The 25,091-nt window shown below is 36.8% G+C and overlaps 1 protein-coding gene and 1 long non-coding RNA gene across 18 annotated transcripts in view; one reads left to right on the top strand and one right to left on the bottom strand.

Annotated features, from left to right (window-relative positions):
- The window catches only part of EML1 (EMAP like 1), a 130,456-nt gene that overhangs the window by 78,331 nt on the left and 27,034 nt on the right, over positions 1-25,091 (top strand). For 4 of the 17 annotated variants that reach the window (XM_055716729.1, XM_027805001.2, XM_055716731.1 and 1 more), the window contains 7 exons: positions 1,992-2,124; positions 7,482-7,529; positions 7,898-7,933; positions 10,773-10,910; positions 16,186-16,214; positions 17,647-17,673; positions 20,844-20,973. In XM_055716729.1, coding sequence (XP_055572704.1) covers positions 1,992-2,124; positions 7,482-7,529; positions 7,898-7,933; positions 10,773-10,910; positions 16,186-16,214; positions 17,647-17,673; positions 20,844-20,973 — 541 coding nt within the window. The remainder of the gene's footprint in view (positions 1-1,991; positions 2,125-7,481; positions 7,530-7,897; positions 7,934-10,772; positions 10,911-16,185; positions 16,215-17,646; positions 17,674-20,843; positions 20,974-25,091) is intronic. The other 13 variants (XM_055716735.1, XM_027805012.2, XM_055716733.1 and 10 more) reach the window with 8 other exon arrangements.
- LOC129736518 (uncharacterized) lies at positions 10,747-25,053 on the bottom strand. Its single transcript, XR_008733251.1, has 3 exons — positions 23,423-25,053; positions 14,126-14,244; positions 10,747-10,885 (listed from the first exon to the last, which is right to left on the bottom strand). It is a non-coding gene; the product is annotated as an uncharacterized LOC129736518 (long non-coding RNA).

The raw sequence follows: 25,091 nt of genomic DNA, 5'->3' as shown, positions 1-25,091 counted from the left end.
ATTTGTTTATTTAAATTTAATTGTTCTAATTTGTGACCTCAAAGCCTTATTAAAGTTTTGCAAGCTACAGAAATTTTGTCAGGAAACAAGCCCACAACTGCTCAACTGTAGCTATCTGTGATTCTGTAATATGCAACAGAATCGGGTTTATGCATACAGTTTAATTACGACATTGCAGCATTTAGTCAGGAAACAAACAGTAGAGCACTCAGCACGAAACTGTAGAAAGAATTTCATTTGTAAGAATGAATATTGTAGAAGTAAATAGGATCACGATATCTGAATCCCTTAATAATTTTTTTTTTTTTTTTAAAAAGAAAAGGGCATGAGAAGCCAAACTACAGTAACTTTTAGGTGTTTTGTATGAGGTCTGAAGACAGCATTAGTCTGTTAAAATAGATCAAGATCATGGAAGCCAGGGCTGGAAGGTGCCATGGGTTTATTAAGTCTTGTTTAGCCTTTCCTTAAAGTTTTCCATGAAGTCGGAGAGCCCTTGCTCTTCCTGTCCTTGGTCAGAGTGTTACTGTCTCACCCTGTTGATCTTCTGCGGTTATAGGTTCTCGGATCCTCAGTAAGCATGGAGAACATTTTCTTCTTTTTTTCGTTGTTGACTTGTTTTCATGTTATCCTTCAGTCTTCTAAGCCAAATAAGCCTGTTTGCTTCAATGTTTCCTTATAGGTTGTTTTCTAAATTTCTCCCCTCTAAACAAATAAACGAGGTCTTGAAACTTTGTTACAATGTACACTTGTTATGTATAACAAGGTGTGTGTTGTAACAAAGTTGTAACAAAGTTTCAAGATGCTGTTTGTCTTGACAGTTGCATCCCCAAGCAGAGTGTATTTACTGACCACCTCAAGGTACAGGCTTTCACATCTGTTTTCTTTCGTTAAGTATAGGAAAACAGTAATGTTATCATAACATAACCTAGGAATGTATACAATTGTTACTGTTTCAGTTTAACTTTTTAGGTTGTTTACCCTCAGCAGTCATTTTTCAAAGAGCATTTCATAGGTATTCTGTCTGCCACCCTCTCCAAGTTCAGTGAAATTTTGTGTTTCTTAAGGGACTTGTGACAGCTGCCTTATCAGGTGTTGTTTCTCTGAACCCAGAGACTTTTGACATCTTGACAAAGCTGGCTTGTGATACAAAGTTCTGTCAAATTTCAAGTGATTCAAGCTTTCATCTGTGCTGTAGAGAGAGCACTAGTCATGTTTGTGTCTGTGTTTCAGGCTGTAGTCCACTGTAGTTTTCATGTTTGTACTCACTGCTTGCAGTTTTAACCACTGTTTGTTTTTGCAACTAATTTCTAACACACCTGAATGGGATTTTTCCATTATTCTAAAATTAATTACGGGTATGACATGTATATCCTTTTTTGAGCCAGTGTTTCTTCAAGGAACATAGATAAGGTCAGCTCATTAAATCCACTGCTCTGCTGGTTCCTTTTTCTAAGTGGTAAAATTCCTCTATGTCAAACATAAGCCCACATTGTTTGAAAGAAGACCTTTTGCAGGGGAATAAGGAATTTCTTAATAGATAATTTGCTTGTGGAAAACCTGCAAAAATATTAAGGGGTGACAAGCAGGAGTTTCTGGAATGGCAACCTGCCTTCATTTTTAGCACTCTGAACACTATCCAGGTGGGCAAAAGACTGATGCTGTTTTGAGAGAGCAGGGTTGGTTTTGGTGGCAACAACTACCTTTGCACTTACCAGTAAGCTCTTTGAGCTAGGAGAGTCTTACAGATGAGGGAGGTTATAGAATTATGTGCTTAATCCATATGCAGATGATTTGCTTGATATGATTATTATTATTATTAATAATAAAAATGATAAATTTCCTCCATGTTAAAACCCTTATCTATGGTAAATTTGGCAACAGTGAAACAAAAATGGCATACTATGTGATTATTTTTAAATATTCTAATGTTGTTTGCTGGAGAAAGAAGAAAAAGACTGAAAACAATTATTTCATCTATGCTTCTTTTACAGCAAGACCGCTGGTACAAACCTTGCCTTTAAGGACTACTGTTAATAATGGAACTGTGTTACCAAAGAAACCAAGTGGTTCTTTACCTTCCCCATCAGGAACCAGAAAGGAAACTGTATCACCAGCAGCAAAAAGGTATGTGTCTATCTACCTTAAAATTGCAAAATTGAAAACATGATGTGTCTCCTCTTTTAAACTTCTAGATAGGTAGTTTTTCTTACTTGCGAAGCAACAGTCTAAATACTTAGTTCAGAAAGAAAAGGAGAGGTGGATTCCATTGTAAAAGGCTTTAAACTTATTTGTTCTAATTAGAATTAAGATAATTACCATGAATATTGAACGAATGCACAATGCTTGGTCTACTCTTTTTGTTATTTTCTTGCTACTACAGTCTAGTGTATAGAGAATTAGGCATTCCTACTGTGCTGTTGCACAACACGATGTGAAAAGTAGCGCGAGAATTCTTTTAGTAGCTAGTAGAAAATAGTCTGTAGAGAAACTGCTGTCTTTACAAAGCAGTATGTTACCTTTGGTGGTTTTCTCTCACTAAAAATTATCATAGAAACTGGATGTGCAATGTTAGAAGCATCTCAGGGATGAGGAGAATTCTACGCCTAGCACATATTTATGCAAATGAAAACATCCATCTTTAGATATCTTATCATTAGCATGTATTTAAGTCGTTTTAAAAACTACTGCTCTGTCTCAATTTGCTTTGTGTGTGTGTAGCTTTTTAAAAGGGTTAGATGTTTTATACACCTAGGTGATAAGGAGCGCAATGGATTGGGTGCAGCAAGTTCAGGTTGTAAAAATTATAGTGGTGCTAATCTGTATGGTTTGCTGTGAAAGATAATAGTGTGGGGGTTTACTCTGTTGCTGGGTTTGGGTTTTGTTTTTTACATTTCTTCTGCTTTGTGTCATCCTCAGCTTTTTGTAGTAATGATGCTGTCAACTCTTAAGGAAGGCAAGTTGTGGAGATGAGGGCATTAATCTGCTAAGATCTGAAGTCTCTTTTGTAAAGAGAATTTTTCCTTAAAGAGACAATGACTAAGGATATGCCATTCGTTCTGTTACTGTGTTTTGAGGAGGATGGAGTTTCCAGGAAACTCCAGGTTTTGTTACTGTAGAGAAGAGAGAAGCTATGCTGTTCACAATTAAAATTGGAAACCACCATGTTTGTTGTGTCACACAAATGAACTCCTATGAGCTCCTGCTCCTATGAACTGGGGCCCATTGCAGTTGTAGGTTTTGGCAGGTTGGCCTGAATTAGCCCTTAAGAAAAGAAGAGGCAGGCAGGTACTGTATAAACTGTTCCATTACCAGAATTTTGAAAATCTCTAAGGTTCAGCTTAGGACTTTCTGCCCTGGAGTAAGGTGGATGAAATGCAGGTAAAGATCGTACTCACCCTTTCTCTATTCTGAGAGTCCTTTGTGTAATTCGGGTGGACCATCAGGTATTGCCTGCAGCCTGTAGGCATTATCCTAGCTCAGGATCCCTGTATTACACCCGGCAGCCCTTCCACCTGACCCCTGTGCAGTCTGGATACCCAGGAGTGCCAATGGGAAAGTCCTTAGGGAGCATCCTTAGTGAGCATTTTTGGACTGTCGTGGTTGCTGTGTGAGGAAGGTTTCCACAGGATAAGGATTTAATGTCCTTTTGTTATATTTTATGCCTTCTCTTTGCTGAAGAGGCTAGACTGAAGGTGCTTTAAATATGTAGTATGAAAATATATATTCAGTTTTGGAAAAGAAAAAATACACACGGACATTTTTGCTGAAATAGATAGACACTTAATGAGAGTCCTTAGGAGAGCAGAGTTGTTCCACGTCCTGAAAAAAGCAAGTCTAAATTCAGGTGCTGTTGAATTCCTATTCCCTTCAAATGCTCTAAAATTCTGTATTGGTTATCTTTAATATGCAAATTGTATTCTTTAATTGTTTTTTATTAAATTATATTAAAGAATATTTCTGTGCCTTGCCTATAAGTATACTTCAAGAGGAAGATTGTCGAATGGTAAGGACCTCACCAATAAATTACTGTACAAACATTTTTTTTGGTAAATTATTCTCTACTCTTATCATTTGATAATGAACCTAAAATAACTGATGAGATTTCATGTTTTTATAGTAAATCATGCTCCAAGTAGTCAATATTCAAAGATGATGTATTCAGTGTTCCAAATAGCTTTCTTGCAAATGGTAGATTAATTCATTATGCATTCATTAAGGTGAATTCATTCATGCTTTGTATTTATACTGGATCCTTTTACCTTCAGGAACTGTATGTGTGCGTGCATAAAACAGTAATGGAAATACATCAGCAGGATCAAAGAGCTTCTTTTTTTTAAGGAGTGGGGCTTTTTTATTTGTGTTAGAAGCTTCACTCAGTGTTGAACAGTTTATAGATGGTGTGTAATTTTGAATTATTTTTTCAGTTCTAATTTCTGCTAAGCAGTTGTATTTTTATAGTGCTCTTTTCATATAAACTACTGGTACTTGGTAGTGTAGGTATTCTGTAATCCAAAATATGGTAACATGGCATAGCAGCTTTAAATACTATTTTAAAACTTGATTTCTGCTTGGATGCTTGTAATAGTTTTCCTATACAACATAGGTGCAGAATTGAAAATTTTGAAATATTTCAAAATATGAAAAGGTAAAACTTGAAAAGTGAAAGAAAAGTTAAAAAGAAAAAAGTAAGAAAGGAAGAATTGAATTTTTATTCCCCCCCCCCCCCCCATCATCTTCTAAACCTTTGTTCTGCTGTTAGGAATTACAAATACCTACTACAATTACTATAGTAAAAAATATCATATTCAAATTTTTTCTTACCTGTGACCATATTTTCAAGAGGGGTAAACATCCAGGTAGATGGGAGTCCTTTCCAAACATTTTATTGAACAGCCTTATGAAAAGGGCGATAGCAAACTACGAACTTCAGATTCCTGTGTCCCTTGATACTTTTACCATTTAGGTTAGGAATTGTATGATGTCCAATTGAAATGGCATCAGGCTGTCCCTTGAAACAGTATGTCGTGCGTATTTATATAAATACATGCAGATAATCTCTGTGGGGACCAAGTGTGCATTCCACTGCTTAGAAATAGGTGGACTTACTGATATGTCTGCAGACACAATCTCATTTCATACAAAAGCTGTATTTAAATGTGTTGGTTAACTCATTTGAACCCACAGGTTGATGTACAGCTTGTCTGCCTTGCTGGATTACCAAGGAGATGTGGTTCAGAGTTCACTGCATTTTCTGATTTCCCATTTAATATTTGAAATGGAAATCTCTTCTTCTGGCAGGAATATAGAATTGGAGGTAATAAAAAAGGCTCGAGGCTGAAAGGGTAGAAGTAGCAGGCCTTTGAGTTCTGCCATATTCTCTCAATGACCTTATGCAAATCATTTAACCTCTATGCATATTGGTTTTCCGTATGTAAAACGTCTATCTGTGGGTATCAGTAGGTTTTTATAGGGCCTAATGTGATAATTAGATCCAGATCTTTCAAAGTGTTGAGTAACCTCAACTGACTGACTTCAATTAGGATTGAGGGCACCAACCCCCCCTTCAGCATTCAGAGCTCACATAGTCAACACGCAGTTATTCAAGTTAAGGAATGAAATAACCTGGATGGAGTGAAAGCACAAATCCAAAACACAGGTCAGTTGGGTTATAAAAGTGTATGGTGGTAATACAATGCAACATAGAAAGCCTGGTGATGCTGGGACCAAAAATCCCGGTCGAGCACCAACAGGCGCTGCTGCACTCAGGTGATGGGGTGCCATGTGAACACAGCTGGGTGGCTTCCAGGTGCAAGCCAGCTAATGCAGAGCTGAAGAGATTTTGTGATGGACTAGTTTCCTAGTTGTCTTCACAAAAAAGCCTTTGCTCAGAGGATTTGGTTTTAAACTTTATATGTATACTACTTTTATGCTGTAGACATATGAGCTATTTTGAATACCACCTTTTTGAATGCTGCTGTATTTTTAATCTGACCTTTGTGCCCAGAATAATTATTTGAAATTTTCATTCAGAATAAGATGAGTTTAGTGTATGGTGAGCAGAACTTTCCCTTCCCCCTGCACTCTTCCTGTTGCATGTAATGTGGTTTCAAGTTCACTGCTTAACACTAAATTTGTCTTTGGAATTTGGCCAGTGCACGGTAGTAATGTTTTGTGTTCCCTATTAAAATCTAGGGGTTTGTAATTCGTCTAGGATAGCTTTGTTTCCAAGAGTTGAGCAGGAAAAAGGGGGGAAAGAATAGTGTAAGGGAGGAGAATGCAGACAGTACCTTTCCCAGTGGGGATGCTGCTGCAGGCTAGCACGTACTTTGCCTTTCAAAAGGAGACAATCAGTCATTCTTTCTCCCCCAGCAGATTGCAAAGTATTACAATGGTGCAAAACTCTGACAATGGAGATCAAAAGGAAGAAGCTGGAACAAAGAAAACATAAAGAGCTTTGTTTGTAGGGAGAATAAAATACTTTAATATGATAAATTCCTCTTCTTCTAAACTCTAAACACATGGCCCCTAGGAAATTGTTCAGTCGCCTGGAATTAATGTTCTGTGTTCTGTTCTGGGGCCATGATGGTTTGTAACTGGCACACGCACAAACTCTGTATCGAACCTTCAATAAGTCTTCCATTTAACATTTGACTCTCAAAGAAAATGTTTTAAAATAAACAGAATATAAATGAAAGAAGAAATTCCTCTCCATTGAACTTTGAGTGGCAAAACTATTATGCCACTTCACGATATCTCTAACAATTAAAGTTATTAGTACATTTTGCTCAAAGGCGTAATGAAATTAAAGTCATATGTTATTCTTGAATTTATTCTAATTGATTTAAATGAGGGTCAGAAGGAGTGCTAGACAAGTTTAAAAATACTACTAATAGAATCAGTTACTCTTAAGAGCATTGTGTGCTGTTTCTTAATTTCTTGTATTAAAAAGTTTTTCTATTTTCCAAAAAAATTTTGGTAATTAAGTATATATTTTTTTTCAATTTTGGCCAGAGTTGTTCACCACAATTCAGTAATGCAACCATCTGAAACATTCATGCTATGCAGTGGTATATGTATGTATATATGAGGATTTATTTTCTTTCTTTATTGTTGCTTTTTTAATAGTCCTTGTCTTCTAGCTGGATCATTTGTCTTGTTTCTTCAGATAGCATCTTTGATTTTCTTTTTTTTTTTTTTTTCTTTTTGAGTCGCTTGACAAATGGTTGGTGTATGGGAGCATTGCTGAAATTTTGTCATTCAAAGATACATTGGTGTTCTTGAATGTATGGTTTGAAATGATCAAACATCTAACTGAGTCGCTAAGCACTGTTGTTTACTCTTGCACGTGACTTCATATCTTGAAAGCATGCAATTATGTCTTTTAATGTAAGTTTGTTTTAAATGTCTTGTTTCCACATTTTATTGTTGCATTCACTTTTTATTCTGCTTTGTTTACGCACCTCTCAATCTGGATTAAGCAGGTCTGTGAATCTTCTCAATGCATGCAAACTGAAAAAGCCTGCTCTAAGGTGAGGGATCCTTAATAGCTTTGTAGTATTGAAGCTCAGTTGTTTTTCCTTTTCGTTTCGGTTCAACACATAGATCGTGGCTGGTTTAGTACAAGCATTAACATGGTAGAACTGTAATCATTCTTCTCATTTTTAACATTTTCAGAAGTACATGTTTAAAACTTTCTCATCATTGATAAATGTATTGCAAAAATTAGATAATAATAATTTCAGTTATGGTATCTGCATTGTCTCATGCTAACAATTTTTGTTATAGGGGTGTTTGATTAGACTACACTGCTGTCTTAAGCAAGTTAAAAATTGTGTTACCAAATGTTACCTTTTTAAATAATTGAAAATGCTCTCCTTTCATATCACTAATGTGGAAGCCAAGTTCTGGAATCCAGTTATACTCATACAAACCTGTAAGTTAAATTAATATTTTCTGTCATTTTTAATTCCTCGTCAGGTGACAGTATATTTACTGTAGCCGTGGATGCAATCACTGGTGTTTAACACTAAAGCTACCAAAATGTGTATATGCAAAAAATGACTTAATATAACAGTTATAATCCTCTTTTCCAACCACCTGCTAATACTTCTCACTGAGCTTTTGTTGTTATTGAAAGTTTAAAATAAAATTTGTCAGAAGATAGCGTTGTTAATTAGTATAAGCAATAATGGACAGAAGCAAAGGTTTAAAAGATTTTGTTCTTGTGGTAAAAGTAGTTTTTGTACTGATATGGGACTTCATTGTTCAGAAAGAAGACAGCATTACACTTTTAAACTTTAGTCCCACCCATTCACCAGTTCATCTTTTGAATGTTGATAGCTATAAAAATAGTAAAATCATTTTAATACTGCTTCTGTAACTTATATTTTTTCTAACATTAATATGATTTTGTGGTTTCCTTAATTTAATTTCAGTGTAGGCTGATATTTCTACGTCTTTTCCTTAACCAGGAAAAGGTGCCAAAATAAAGGTTTGATCCTGCAAAATCACAAAGAGGATGTTTTTGCCAGTACAGTCCTTAAAGCAGTGGAAGGACTCAATAAAGCCAATAAAGCTATTTTATGTGGAGTAAACATTTCCAGTATCAAGGCTTTATTTTTTTAACTGTAATAATAGTAAATGGGATGATGTTATGAGATGCAGGGAGAACAGTTAAATGTTAACAGTATATTATATAATTTACTAGAGAAGGTTTTTTCATGCATTTGACATGGAGATGGCTTGAATAATGTAGGCTAGTGTAGGAGACACTTATTTCTGAAATTAAGACAATTAAATTCTTTTTACTGCCTTTTCCCTTCTCCTATGAATGTATTTTGTTCTGTGCCTGTGTGCAACTTTGCATTCTAATTGCTTTCTTGCATCGCTTTCTCCGTAGAAATAGTACTTTTTTAATTTCGGCTTAATCATTTGAATTGTGCTTGTTTTTAATACAAAACCACAGCATTGAACACTTGTCCTACCATTGCATGTTCCAGAAAGTTTTTTGTCAAGCTAGCTGAGATGCATCTTAACACGCATCTGCTCTGCGGAGCTCCCCCTGGATGGGGGCTTCCTTCCTTTCAGAAGGGCGGTTGCTTTGCAGAAAGACTCCGGTTCGGTGGTTCCCATTGTTTCTGTAACTGAGCCTCAGATGAGGTATTGAAGCATTCCCCTCCTCACCAGTAAAAAGACATGAGTGAGCAGGAATATATATATATTTTTAAAGAAAAGTGTCTCAATGGTGGTGTACAGTTGATAAGCGGAATATTTTTTGACCAGACAGAAAGGTCTGTCTTGTTTCCTTTAGTTACGAAGAACCAATGCCTCTTTCTTACACCACACACAAAGTGGGACAGAGCCTGAGGAGCTGACTGAGATATCAGGATAGAGGTAGTCGTTAGGGGCTGATAGGGAGGTTTGGAACAGTCCTCAAGGATGATTTGAGATGAGCCGTACGATAAGCAGAGCATCCCTGGGGGTGTACGGAGGTCAAGGGGGGCCTGGCTGGGGGTGGTGAAAGGGCTGGCATGAGACCAGGCCTTGAAGGAACAAGAACAGAAAGAACTGAAGTTTTCACAGAGGGAGGGAGCTGGTGTGTGGGATTTGGGTAGAGGGGTCTGACCTTGAAAATGGTCATTGGTGTCTGTGGCCTCTGGGGTGAGAGTGCTGCTAAAGGTGGTCATTTAGTTGTGGGGATGTTACGGGTAAAGGGAGCATTTTTCTTCTGCTCTGTGGAGGGAAGAAAACAGCACAGGACTGGAGTGGGGGAAATGAGACCCTGACACTGAGTCCTGTCATTCAGCCGCTGTTGTGGGAGTGACTCTTGCCTAGTCCACATAACGCTGCCTGCACCTCTGCTGCACGGGGAGATCACCCAGCTCGGGGCCTCACCCTTAGCTTCTCCCTCTCCTGCTAGGAAGCACTGCTGTAAGGAGAAGTGCTTTGGACTAGCGAATAACCACAATAATTTGTCTCCTGTTAGGTATAAGCTCTGAGTGGCCTTCTCTTAGCTTACTAAGCAATACCACTTATGTTTTGGCTCACGTTTTTCTGTCAGAGAGAGCTGGATGTCTAAGGGGTGCCATAAAGTCGTACGAGAGATCCCTGATAGCTGTCTTGGCAGGAAGGATGGTTGAAGAGTGAGAAAGTAAGGCAAGCTTTAAGCCTTTGAGGAACCCCTTGTCAGGAGATGTGGGGAATCTAATCTATTCATACATGTAAGTAGGAAGCATACATTTTTGACAAGCTAACGAAAAAATATGCAGGCTAGTTGACCATTAATTGCACTTTGGGGTATGTTAAAACTAGCCTTGAACCACAGAATAATTGATACTGAATGAAGACACAAAGTTAGCTTTCTGGTGCTCAAATTTTGACCTGTTTTGGCATTCTCTGTGGTCTGGCTGGAGGTGTCCGGTAATAGGCTTTCTCTTTAAATCTTTCACTTCTTATTAAGAGAATCCAGAAGTGTGGAGGACTAGTCAGAGGTTTGAAATGTGACCTGGAAAACAGGTATTGCAACTTACTCTATGATGCCAGTTTAGCCCATCTTCTGTTTTGTGATTAAGGAAAGAGCAGGATGTTTGTCTCTTGCACCAGGTACTCAGCAAGACTCTTATGTAGGCTGTTTAACAAATCAAGTTATGATTAAAAACAAAGTTATAGTTATTTTTAGGGTCAGCATTCTACTTGATGCCTTTCTCAAAAATATTTGTCATAGAGATATGTGCTTTTACAAGTGCCACTGTAAAACTTGTTCTTCTTTTTAGTAGCACCATTAAGAGGACCAGTTCAGCTGAGCGTGTGTCCCCAGGCAGTCGGAGGGAAAGCTATGGAGATTCCAAAGGGAGTCGCAACCGCACTGGATCCACCAGCAGTTCATCTAGTGGTAAAAAGAACAGTGAAAGGTAATGTTATATAAATATCTATCTTCTTTCTTTGCTTACTGCCCTAGTAATGAAATTAGTTTCTTTAGTGAAATTAGTTTCTCTAGTTTAGCAGGTATTAGGAGTTGGGTTTTCTTAGCAAACTCCAACGGTTGGAAAAAAATATATTTAAAAACATTTCAAGTAAAACAGGTTTTCAATGTAGATAAAATTTATTTGCCTTCTTTCCAGACTGTAAACATTGTGAAAACATTGAGTTGCCTGGAAAAATTTGTAATTATTAAACATGCCTTTTCTGTTATCTTAGTGGTTTTGCTTGGTCTTTAATTTCCTGACATGTACTTCAAGTTCCTTGTTGTGATGTGTTGGGCCCAGCTGGCTGCTAAGCGCCACACAGCCACTCACTCCCTCTCCCCCAGCAGGATGGGGAAGAGAATAGCAAGAGCAAAAGTGAAAAAAATCATAGGTCAAGATAAAGGCATTTTAATAAGTGAAGGAAGGAGGAAGAAAAAGCAAAGTGATGGAAAGCAGTCAGTCACCACCTCCCAGGTGTAGAGTGATGCCCAGCAAGTCTCTGAGCAGTGACTGCCTTGCTCTGAGGGTCAGGCTGAAGAGAGATTGAGAGGCGTACCTAGAAGTGCTATCCAAAGCAGTGAAATAAAGCGAAGCCTATCTCTGCGTGTTTCTGATGATGCTTCTCTGTATTGCTGATAGCCCAAAGAACAGAGAATGTTTCATCCAAGAGTTTGAGACTTAGGATGAACAAATAGCTGATTCATTCAGGTTTGTCAGTATTGTCAGTATTGGTCAACTGGTTCTTTCTTGTATTTCCTAGACAGATTTTAGTCCTGGCCACTTCACTAGACCAGTCCTGTTCCAGTTTCCTATGCAAGTAGTAGTGCTGATGGTACCGTTTCACAGATGATGTGACCATAGAAACACAGCCTTAATGAAGATCATATAATAACCTAATTTACCTGCTCGCTCTGGGCATTAGTGCCATCGTATGAGTCATTGGGCTGCTTATGAGCTGATGGTGTGGCACATAACATCCCTTCCTTTCCACCCCTTCAGCATCTTTGCTTGATTTAAGGGGTGACTGAGGTTTTTGTGTACTAATGGACAGACTAAATATGGGTGATTATTTATAGTTTGTTTTCTGGCTTGTGTTTTCAGCTATGAAGCAAGCCAGCAAGTGTGCAAAGTTTGAGAAACTTGTAAAAGGCTTAGCAAATAATGGGAATAATGAAAAAAATAAGAATACCATCAGACAAAAGGTTATAAAATAACAATAGAGGAAGATACAATAATTACAAATCTAAAAATGTAATCAATCTAAAATCATGTTGGCATTGTGCATCTCTGTGTGTGAATGAGATTTTTATAAGTCAACAGAATTCTGCAGGACTGGGCTTTCTGGTACTTATGGAAATTCAACTTTATCTCACTTTGTGATTTTATTTTTTTCTTGAGTTGTTTGTAAAATTATAATAAAACCAGATAGCTAAATAGATGTGGATTTGGTTTTGTTTATAAGGTTTTTGTACTTTAAAATTCCTAAAAGGCTGAAATATAATTGAAAATAAAATTACTGTAGCAATTAACTCTTTAAGTAATCTATAAGTAAATAGCACTTTTGACAGAAAAATCAATCTTTTATTGGATTACTTAGAGGCCATGTCTCTTTCTGCATGTGCAGATTTGGATGAAATTGTTACTAAACATCGCAGACCCTTCTAACACAGAGAATGTATACCTTGATACATCCGGTAGAATACCACTGAAGCAGCAAACCAAGTATCAACACTCTTAGGGACAAGCAAGCCTGAAATTTTTGAAAGGCAAAACTAAGCAAAAAATTGATGACCAGTGAAGAGGCTGCTAAAAGATAAAAGCTTGCTCTTAAATCTGGACATTCTGTGAAGTGTTGCAATAGTGCATAACTTCAGGCAGCTACATTGCCTCAGTGAAGTTATGAACAAGGAGTTGCTGTTTCCTGTATTGATCTCTTGAAGCTCGCGGGGTTTTCTAAGGCTTTACTGTTTATTTTACATAACTTCCTAGTCTATTGCACATATCAAATTATAGCAACAGTCCTTATGTTGTGACCTCATTGGTGTCAAAAACCCCATCTTATATAAACAAAACAAATCTCTTGTGGAGTTTTTGTTAAATAAGTTTCTCTAATTAGATGGGTAGACCTGTTTCTGGAGTATGAACAGGAATATTTCACCTAGCTATTGTGAATGTCATTATTTTCCAATTTACTGTAGTTTTTTAGAAAAGTCTTAACAAACATATGATGATAATGCACTGTTCTCTCTGTGTGTATTTTATCTTGTATAAAAAATATTAGATCAAGTCCCCGAAAAGTGAATTCTGTGTGTGTTGTGCAGTGGAAGATATACCTGTGAAAATCTAGAGTGCTTTGCAAAGTCTGTTTTTTTTAAGATATCCCTGAGTTCTTGCTGCCTGCATAAGGTGATAATTATCTGAAATTAGCTTTGTGTTAAAGCTGCTAAAGAAATAAATACCATTTAAATTAAGGAAAGGTATGACTTCTAGCAGCTACATAGAGATACTGTACACTTTAAAAATGGATTCCAAAACAGCTGAGAAATAAAAACATTATGACGTAATTAATGGTTATCTGCAAGATTTTTTCTACTTGAGAGTTGATCACAGTACTTGAGATGCATTTTAAATTTTTTTCATACTGTTCTAACGGAAGCCAAGTGGTTATGTCACTCTGCAGTTGTCAGGCCACAAAGGGCCACAACAGCATTGATCAGAAATCACTTACATTGGACTCAGGGAGAAAGTCCAGCACACAAGCGATGTAGTGCTTAAATAATGTGCAGGTATCCCAAGGAGCTAATCGAGAGGGCATGTTGGATTGCCTTAGCTGGAGCTGGTGATATTGGTGCTACTATGAGAACAATCATTGTATGGCTAGAGAGTTTTCCTGATTTCTGTCACATGCAGCCTGAGGGTGTTCAGCACCACAGCTTTCACCTGCTTGGAGAGCGTCCTTATCCTGTGCAAGAGGCTCGCTAAAGACTTGCCTCATGCTTCCTGTTGAAGCTGGGCCATCATGCAAAATGAAAAGCAAGAGTCATGGGACTAGAAGGAGAACGAGCGTGATTCTGAAACACTGGGGGCTAAGGCTGTCCTCCTAAAGTTAACTGTATGTATGAAAGAGAGAAGAAGAGGGTGTTACTTAACCGTCTACTCACAGCCTTATTACTTGTATCATTGATCCTTATCGGTCCCTTCCACCTTGGGGTATTCCATGATTCTGTGATTCTGTGTCTGGTCTGAAGATGAAGCTTAAAGCAGGATGCACACCAGGAATCTAAAAAGGCAATTATGAAATTATTGTTTTTCAAAGTATATAGAGTTGTAGGCTGTTAGGCAAAAACTTAATGCTACAAAAAGCTATTTTAAGAAGCTTTAAGCATAAGGAGTAAGGAGATGACCATATGGCTATGAGCCGGGGTAAACCTTCCTAAGTGTTAGGTAAGTAGGAACTGACTTAAGTCCACATAAAAACGGTAGTCAGAGCTCTCAGCTGTGTGTGTGGTTAGGGTTTGTATAATTAGAGTACACATGATTTGCTTTATTACAGTCATGAATCAGCCTTTCACATTAGCTTGATTAGCTTGAATAAGTCAGCATGGTCTGTTCAGAGCTAGCGATTCTTTTGTCTCTAATGTGGCAGCATTTCTGACTGGTGCTCCATCCCATAAAGTTTTTTGTTTTCTAAAACTATCTTCATTCATAAGAGAAAGTGTTAATCTTGCTGTTAACAATGGCAACACATCATGCTATTTATACAGATGAGATTGGCTGTGTGTGCCAGCTTGGAGCATGAATTTTGATGCCTGATTAATACTAAGGCTGATATGATGAAGAGTTTCTACATCAGTGGGGTCGGATCAGTAGAATTCTTGTTTTATTTTGGTTTTATCATTAAGTAAATATATTATTCTCAATATAACTGTCAAATCAGGCAAAAGGAAAAATACTGTAAAATTATTTGCTACAGCTTTTGTCATGGAGAAATAATCTTTTATGCTTAGAAAAAAAATGTGTGCAAAAACTCAACCTGGTTTCATTTCTTTTTTTGGTTTCTCTTTTATCTGCCCACTGCAGTCTAGGAACGGAGGTGGAGAGGGCGTCACAGCTCTAGGGATACTTCATGCTTTAGCATTTTGCCATCAGAATTATAGGGCTTTCAACCCTTTTGGGACCACCCTAAGAAACGTACAGCAGTAATCTGATATTTCAAGTTTTACTGGATAGAAAGAAAATGGATTGGGGAGGAAAAATAACTGCGTAATACAGCTTTGTGTCCCTTTTATGCTTCGTCAGAAACACCACCCTCAAGCCTGATTGTACAAGGGCAAAGGGCAAAGAAAACAAATGACTGCCATTTCTTGTAAAAGATTGCCTCTTTCTGGCCAGGGTAGTACTATCCAGAGAGCTCCTCAGCTTTTCTGCCTCTTCTTTCTTTGCATGCTTCATGTATTTTCCTGCTTAAGTTTTGCCAAGAATTTTCTCAAGATGCAAAGACAAACTGTTTTCAGGTTGTCTTCCAGGCAGCAGTGCAGTGAGAAAGAGAAGATACTGTAATCGTGATGGTTCTGTGCTTTCTGGGGTTTACTAAGTACTGTCATTCACCAAGAAACAGTCGGGCAGTTCCATGTTTTATGTAAATGCTTTGGAAAAGCAGGATTCAAACTTTGGATTGCTCCTTAAATTTGGAGAGAATAAAGACATGAAGTAAGTGAACACCCACACATGCACTGATGCAGTAGCCCCCCCTGCTCCACATATGCAGAGAGATTTTGTAGTTAAGAATATATTCCTAGCTTTTTATTACAGTTGTAGGCTGCTTTAGAGTAACAAATCTCACTGACTGGAAACCAAAACTCATGCAGCTGCTCATGACCAGTTTCCATGTTCTCCTATAACTGGACTAACTTTGCAGGAGAGGATTTGGTAGTTAGTGAAGTTATGAAGAAGAAAATACATAGCTTTGAGAATGTAAGAATTGGATCTTGAAGTTTTAACATCTGCCATCGAGGAGCCGCAATGTATATGGGTTTTAACTGTGTCTGCCTGGGGACTTACCTTGTAAATAATTGAATTGAAAAAGTATTTTTGTTTATATGTACACACAAAAAAATATTTTATGTCTTTTATATTTTAAAGTTTGTTGTATTGATACCTTCATGTATGCAGACTGTATGTGCGTGCTTTTTAAAATGGAATTTTTTCATTATTTTCACAGCAAACCCAAGGAACCGATGTTCAGTGCAGGTAGGAACTTCTGCAGTTTTTAAGCAAATAACAACTGTGATAGCATAATGGATTTTTTTTTTTCTTCTTTCTGTGGATGCCTAGAAACTGGTATTGGGAATCTAAACATGATGTTTACAGGCTGCTGATGGTACATTTTTAAAAAGTTGATTAGTTTGCTCTAGTTTTTATTGGCCCAATAGCTTTATCTTGCAGTTAGGATACCTTATAAGAAGACAAAGAAGTAAAAGGCCTTGTCTTCTAACTCCAAATCAGTCTACCCTTTCAAAGCACTATTAAGGTTTTTTAAATTAAAGTATATGCCAAGTTACAGCTATGATGCGTTCATGTTAATTTAGTCATAAAAGGCAGCCCTCAAGTACTGTTAAGGAATGCCATATCTGTCCCAATGGCTTATAATAAAATTTGTCAAATTTCAAGTGAAAAAGGTGATTTGTTACTGCAGTTTTGGAAGTCTGTCTTTAGTATGAAAACCACTTGAATTTTTTCTTACTTATGTATTACCCCTGCAAAAAGATTTTAAAAGTGAAATAGTAGGTGTAAGTGAAAGCGGTTTGTCCTTATTAGACAGTTAAAAACTTTTGAACAATCTTGATAAAGATACAAAGCTGAACAGTATTTCTAACAGTTACTTTTGTTCTGAAAAACCAAGGCCAACTGAAATAAAAGCTTTCTTTTAACAAAATAAGGAAGGAAAAAACCCCTGTTGATTTATCAGATGTATCATACTACTTTTGTGTATAGTTCTGTGACAGTAATCGTACATTAAGCTGAAAAAGTAGTAAATCTTTTGTTTACTGCGCGGGTTGATCAGCATCCAGCAAAGCTCTTAAGCCATGCTTCAGGCTTTAGTGTAATTGATTTTGATCTCAATAAGATATAAAACTAAATAAGCACTTAAGTCTTTTGTGACAATACAATCACGATTCATGTCCCTTTCATGAAAACCCTTGGTTTAGGAAAAGGAAACTTCTGATTTGCACAGAATATACTTTTTTTGCGTTAACATTTCTCCTTCCCTTGCACCGTGTAAGCAAAGGTATTTGGAATAATTTTTCTTCTGATACCTCCCCATAGATAAAGATCAGTAATTAAACAGATGTGACACTACTTTTACCCTTCTCACCTGGACAAAATTCTCAATGAAGTTACTGATTTATTTTTTTTTCTAAGAAAGTTATACTTGGTATTTTACTTACTTTAAGCTTATAGTTGCTTAATGGAGCTTAAGCTAATAAGCCCCTAGGTGGAGGAAAAGGGTTTCAACTGGAATTACGTATGGTGTGGAGTGTGCCTCAGTGTTTTGTCAAGCACCAGAGTAACCTCCAGCAGAATACAACTGGGCTGACTGTAGAGCAGGTATTTTAGTGAGTTTATTGTATTCAAACACATCTTTATTTAGCCCTTCTGTCTCTGTCTCTGTAATCACAAGGGAAGCGCCGTGTGACGCACTGCAAAGGTAGGCTTCAATTCCAGAACCTCATAGCTCTCGAAGCAAAGTGGTACTGGTGGGATAAAAGCTCAATGTATAAACAGCTATTTTTTGACTTGTGCACATTTTGCAATGTTAAAACTTTTCTAGTTCTTTTGAATGAAGCAAAAATATTATACCATCTATTATACGGTCTACTGAATTATAACCCTCAGGTGCACTTTTATAACAATAATAATGGGTTATAATTTAGATTCCTGTGGACTTATTCCGAAGCATTTGAATAAGAAAAAATGTGTTGAGAGAGCTATATGGCAACACGTGGATGTTCACTGTTTGAAATGGTGTTCTGCACTTTTGCTGAAATTCATATAGAATTTGCCCCTTTATTGGCTGTTCTGCTGTTAGCCTAACATGATTGTAGAAGCCTTGGTTTTTCCCTTGCTTTTTCTTACTGAGTAGACTGTAGATTTTTTGTGAATGTTGAGTAAACGGACCTAGACCTCCAACTAATTTCTTGGTGCTTTTTGATCAATGTCATAAAGCAGAGTTACATTTGGTAAACATACCATATAGTTTTCTAAAGCTTTAGTTAAATTGCAGTGTAAATATGCACAATTTTGATGCATATTTATATCTCTGATATAATCACAGATTTGTCTTGCTTTTTAGAAATAGCTAAAACCTAACAGTTTTTCCACTAATCAGCATCTTTCAGCTTTACGACAAATCTAAAATTTCACAAAGCAAAGAATGTTTGTTCTCAAGGCAAAGTCTTTTAGAGAGTCTCTACCTCTGTGTGTTCTTTGTACAATTTTATGCCTGCAATCTGTGGTGGTCTCCTTTACAGATCCTACTGGCATTCACGTGCCATCTTATTTCAGTTCAGTAACTGTTAATTTTTTGCAATTACTTTCAACAACAATTCCAAATTTACAAAATTGCAGATGTAAAAGATACATTTGTCCAAAAGTTTCACCATTGGTCTGTCTTTGTAGTTTGATGATTGTCTGTCTTTACATCTGTATCTTCACATTTAGAGCTTTACTGTCTTAAAATCTTAGTTAAGAAAAGTACAAAGAAGGGGATATAGATTGATTATGTAGGTAATATATTTGGATTGGTAACAAAAATTAGTACAGATGGAATTAATATTACCAAAAGTTAGAAATAAATACATAATATGTACTTGTGTGCCTGACCCAGTCAGCCTAAGTTCCTTTTTATAGTTAGTAGAGAGAGAGAGAGAGAGAAGTATTTTGAAGGCATAATTTATGTACTTGGTATAATTTATTGTACTTGATTTTGGACATCTGCTTTGAAATGTGATCAATTTTAAACGTCATTAAAATGAAAAAAGTACCCGTTTCTCCCTATTTACTTTAAAAAGGAGTTTTGAGTGACTGGGTCAAAAAACTTCCCCTGTAGATGGCTAAATCCAAGTTTTATGAGTCCTGTAAGTTTCAGGTGAGAAAAGCAGTTCAGTGAATTAAACTTCTGTTCGTTCCTAGCCTTTGATAAGCACAGACAGTGATTGTCACTGCTGAAAATTTATTGACTTCCAGTGCACCAGTATCAGCAGTATTGGCATGTATTTCAAGCTCATTAAATGGATGCTGCATGCGCATACAAATAGTGCTGCTATTTAATGCTTTACCTGCTATATTTTATTTTCCAATCTAGATCTATTGGAGTAAGTTTTTTAAAACAATTCCAGTATTTTAATGGGCATCTTAAGGTCCCAGCATCTGTCACCATTATTATTGCTTTTTTTTTTTAGCATTGTTTTCTGTTGTTTTCATTACATGTATGAATTCTGTAAATGAAGCTAGAGTGCCCTAGCTGTAATTTCAATTCCCAAATGAATTAATCTAAAGGCAAAATGCACATATATTTAGATAATGCAGCATAACTATGATGTTTATTTGTTCAACCAATAATTTTTATTCATTTAGTCAGGATTTGTAGCATATGCATATGTCCAATTAAAATAAAGCCTTAGTTTTCAAATTAAAAAAAAATTATGGTGTAATTGTAATTATACTTAACAATTCATAGCATAATTTTAACAGTCCTAAATTGTATAATTTTTTTTCATTTACATGATTTTATTACTTCTGCCCTTCCATTTCCTCTGTGCCCACGATTATTCTGTCTAGTAACTCTACAGATGTCACTGACTCCAAAACTGCTTGATTCGCATGAGAACAAGGCTGAAACCCTTGATCTGCCGATGGAGCAGCAAGAGCCAGCACGTTCTGAATCTGGACAAACTTCATCAGAAGTTCACAGGACACCCACTTTGGCCTTGCCAGTTCCCAAAAGTCTTAGTCAGACCTTCATGGCATTTCCCAGATCTCCTAGTTTTATAAGCCCCATGAAGTCCCCAAGTCAGTACTTCCAGATCTGTTATTAATCCCTGCTTCTCTCCCCCAAAAATATTTCTTACCAGTTCAACACATTACTTTTAGTATTTTCTTCTAGAAATGTTTACTTCTGTCAGCCAATTCAGTTTTTGTAGCTTCTCTCTTGTATGTCGTTTTCCTTTCTTTTAATGTGCTGTCAGTGTTGTCGTTCCTTTTTCAATGTTTAGTAATTCTTAAATCACATACCTTTTCTGCATGTACATCAGCATGATTCCTTTTACTAATTGTTTGTGTTCCTTATTTCGAATGTATCTCTAACACTGTATCAAGTGTAAAGCATAGCTTTACACTGAGATGCAAAGAATGCGACTGAGTGTTGGAAAATACTTTAGATGCTGATGCTCAACTGTAAATATTGATTAAAAAATAAAATTAATTTCAAGTGGCATTTCTGCGTTAATTGTAATCTTTGATGTTTTTCCCCTTCATTTTTGATATTTAAAAAACTTAATATTGTAGCATTGTTTTTCACCAATGTAGTTTCGATTTCAGTCCTTTCAGTTTTGTGGTTCTTCATGGCATTGTTTAGTTCTAATTCTGCTGCTCCAAATATTTAGAGGCAAAAGGGACTTTGTATGTTTAAAAAAATTTCTGCTTAGTGATTATGATTTAGGAAAAAAAGCCAACCTGCTTTATTTCCAAGTTTTGAGTTTGCATGTTCTTCTGTAATTGTAACGCACCAAACTGTTAAGTGGGAAGGGATGGAGGAGCACTGGAGTTCTCCACTGATGCTTATTTTGTGTAACATTAAACATTTCTGACCTTTTGTAGAGGAAGGATACGTAAAAATGTTTCTTCGTGGACGTCCTGTTACCATGTACATGCCCAAAGAGCAAGTGGAATCGTACAATTTGGAAGCAAAAGTAGAACTACCAGCCAAGAGGCTTAAACTGGAATGGGTGTATCCTTTCTGTGCTAGAGGACTACTGGAAATCAGTAATTTCTTAATGATATGGTTTGAATAATTTTGAGCTAAAATATAGCAAAATTAAGATCATAGGGTTCATTTCATTAGTGAAGTAACATTCTGTTGAAAATAGGTGTTAATTTCTTGAGGCTGCTGTTCTGCACCTTGTGAAGGACAGGGTGGCAGCTTATGAAAGGTTCTGCTTAAATGTTGCCCAAAGGTTCAGTCTGAAGCATGCTAATTACTTAAAGATTAAACCAGGCAAATTTTAACAATGTAGTGAGCTGTGATTATTAATTATAGTGTGCGTAAAACAGGCTCAGGGTTTTTTGCTGATTCTCAGCAGTAATTTATCGTTTCAAACTGCATTTTATAAAACGTGCACTGTTGTCCTTCAGAGAATGCTATAAGCAACTTCAGTACTTGAATAAGCCCTGAATTCAGTAGCAGTTTGCAACTGATAGGTGCTTAGCAGTAAAATTCAGAAGCTGTCATATATAAATTAGTGTTTGAAGTTACATTTTCCACTGTGTTTAAGCACCGTAAATAGTGAACAACAATTTCCCACTGACTTCTGTGAGTGGACATAATTACAGAATTCTAACTTGAAAGAAATCAGTGTTTCATTACCTACAAAAATTTTCATGTTTCACTTTTGTAATGAGAAAATACATTCTTTACTGAAAAAAGAAATTGTATTTCATTTTTGTATAGTCTTAGTATATGTAATAGATGATTCAAGATAAAATATAAATGCCGAGTCTGTTTGTAATATCCACTATTTTTAGAGAGATGAAGTCTTATAAGGTTTTCTTTTTTAAGAAAAAGGCTTTTTTTTAAGACCCAAACAGTGCAAACAGGAAGTTGCTTTGTCTTCATAAAAAAGAAGATAGGCTGCATATAGTTGTCTTTGAAGCTGTATAAATAGAACTGCATGTGGTTTCAGAATGCACACAGTTTCCAAAAGTCCCATTGTATTCACAAGAGATTAATGACAGGTTTAGTAACCAGTCATATTATTCCTGTTGCAGCTGAGCCTGTAGGTTCTACCCCACTCTGCTGGAACTGCATAGATAATGCCTACAGAAATAACTGCAGATGAGTTAAAAAAAAATTCCACAAAATTAATAAACCAGCTGAGATTAGAGTGATAAATACTGCTTGCAGCATTTTATCATCTAATTGTTGTACAGGCGGCTCTCACCATATATCACAATAGAATTGAATGATGTCGTCTTACACTTGCAAGGTGCCCCTTGCTTAGGGGACCGAAGGATGACAGAGGAGAAAGTGTTAGGATGCTTGCTGAAACAACAAAAAACCCAACCGCAACACAAAACAGATTGTCATTAGCAGTGTGTAGGTGGAAGCTGAAGTTAATATTTCAGACTATTATAAGAAATGATAATTAGAGCAGGTCATGATTTCAGTCTCATTAGTTTCTCACTTAAGCTTACTTAAAAGACTGAATATTTGCCAGATGGAGTATTATTTTTAGTTTGAATATTCATATGTCCTTCCAGGTGTGTGTCTGTATACCCAGCAGAATGCTATATATAAAGTTTGTCTGTGAATAGACAAGGTATGAATTAATTAAATGATCTAACTAACCCTAAATGTTTATTGAGGAGGATGCATTTTTCCCAAAATACTGTGATAAACTTTTCAGATTTTAATTTCTTTGCAGTTAAACCCAATCGTGATATCCATACTTAAACTTATACCAATGACTAGGTATATGAAAGACTTTAAAAACAAAAAAAAAAAAAAAAGAGAGAGAGAAAAAATATAATGCCCAATTTACAGACTGTAATGATAAGAAGACAAGCTGGGGGCAGGAGCATAAGATAATTTAAGGAAAAAGACACAGGCAGCCGAAACCCAACCAGTGTTGCAGGCATTCATTCCAGTTAAGTTGGAGAAGCTGAGCTGTTGGATTGGAGGGTAACAGAACTGGAGCAGGAGAAAACATTTTTGTAGCGGACAAATCAGCCTGGCTGTGGGATTACAGCCAGAAATACTTTATCGTCTAAGAGTGGGGTTACAAAACCAAGATGTTGGAGGTGATACGGACAAATGAAAAGAGCAAAGCAGATTGTAATGAGAAACAGAAGGAAGAAAATCTAATGACGTGTAGATTTCAGGGCATATAGCTGCACCGTATGGGGGGCTTTACAGTCATGTTAGCAGGTATCTGGGTAAGCCAGGCCACGTGAGATATGAGGAAACAGAAATGCTGAGTGCTGAAGCAGGAGGGAGGGCTAGAGCAGAGGTGGTAAAACCCAAGTGAGAAATCGGCACTGGGGCCGTGAGGGCGGGAGCAGTGCGCTGCACAGACCCGTTTGAGACCAGCTCGCTTGGCAGGCAGGCAGATTTGCAACAAAAGCTGCAGGCCAAATGAAAAGAAAAGGTCACGATAACATTCCCTGAAGTGCCAACTCACCAAATCCAAGTTGAAGACACCAAATCCGAGTGTGGGAAACAGTGAGGAGAAGGAGAGATCAACCCCAGGAGTTTGCATCTGAGAAAAAAGGCTGGTAGAAAGAAACTGAGTGTTTGACAACAGCAGTCATGCAAGGGGTTGAATGCAGCATTGTTCCCCACAGGAAGAATTGTAAAGAAAGGAGATTTTCCCTAAAGAATGTAATCTTTTCCCCTTTAATAGCTATTTTTATGCCCTGACATTTGTTCCTTGTGAATGTCTGTATTATGTTTTTACGTCACTTTTTTTAAAGGTTCAGTTCCTTACGCTACCTTCAACTGCTAGTTCATTATAAACTTGATATGTTGTTGAGCTAGGGGAATTTTATGTTGGCTTCAGTCGGTAATGTTGTCTGACCTTATAGAGAAAAAAAATTTAAACCAATAAAGCATTGTCCAGCAATCTAGAGTAGCAACTCTTAACCTTTACAGACATAATCAAAATTGATAGCAAATGCTTTGTAGGTTGAAGATGTTGGTTGTTTTCATGTCTTCAGATATTAATATCTGAAACTTGAAGGAACTTCAGCTGAAATATTTTAGTTTGGGAGTCCAAAAGCTACATTTTTGCATGCGCATTTTGATGGTTGGGTATGCACCACTGCTGCTATTGCATTTATTAGAAAAAATCAGCAAGCTGTTACTTCTAAAATAGGAATTTAAATAATATAGCTGTTGACCTTCCTTCTTGGGTTATGTTAACGTGAGTATTTTTGTTTTACTAGCTTATCATTGACCATAAGAGAATAGTGCACAAGTATCTTTTTAGTATCATATAACTGGGGTTTCAGAACCTCTCCATGTATTTATCACAGCCAGTTTCTCCATATTGACTGAATTAGAATGCAGTTTGGTTTTGCCAGGATTTTGCTAATGCTGTTTTTCTCTGTTCCCATAAAAAAGGATAGCCAAAATAGTTGTAGTCCCTGATGACTCTGCAGAAGAAAAAACTACATAATTTGGCAGAATTAACATTTGGTCTAAATGAGATTATTTCTGGATTAATTCCAGTTATTTCATTGGATTAATTTTAGGTTAGCGTTGATATGACTAGCATCAGAATCTGGGCCACTGCCTTTTAAATACTATAAAAATGAATTGAAACGGATGATGTAACCCTTTTATGGTTTCGTATCCATCTGGCTGGTAATGCACAGAATAATGAAATCAATCAACCTGCACACGGGGTAATGCAATCAATCCTAATGTAATGCAGGGAGATGTACTGAATGACTTATTAGCGTTTCCATCAAGTCTAAATTTTTATTTTAATTAGTCAAGCAATGTAAATAGTAAATACACTTGGGACAAAATTAATCTTGCCTTAGTCTGGCATTTAGCAAATCCTCAGGATACTAAAGGGATAGTAAGTCTACAAATTCCTGTATTCTTTACCCTGTCTTTTCTGCAGGATGCGTAGGTTTTCAGTAGCTCACAGCCTGTGCAATGCTTTAGCTCTCTTCACTGTGGTACGGGAGGGAGTTCTGAAGGCTATCAAGTGATAAAGCTGTGCTCAAGCCAAGAGATGCAGGCTTCAGGAAATACAGGGGCAGTGAATCCATTTTGGTTTTCCTTATTTTTTAACATTCTTCATTGGTAGATAATGTTATTGCAGCTTGACTGGCGTGCTA

Source organism: Falco cherrug, chromosome 7 (genome assembly GCF_023634085.1).
Source record: "Falco cherrug isolate bFalChe1 chromosome 7, bFalChe1.pri, whole genome shotgun sequence".
Lineage (NCBI taxonomy): Eukaryota > Metazoa > Chordata > Aves > Falconiformes > Falconidae > Falco > Falco cherrug.
This window is presented reverse-complemented; position numbering and strand designations above follow the sequence as displayed.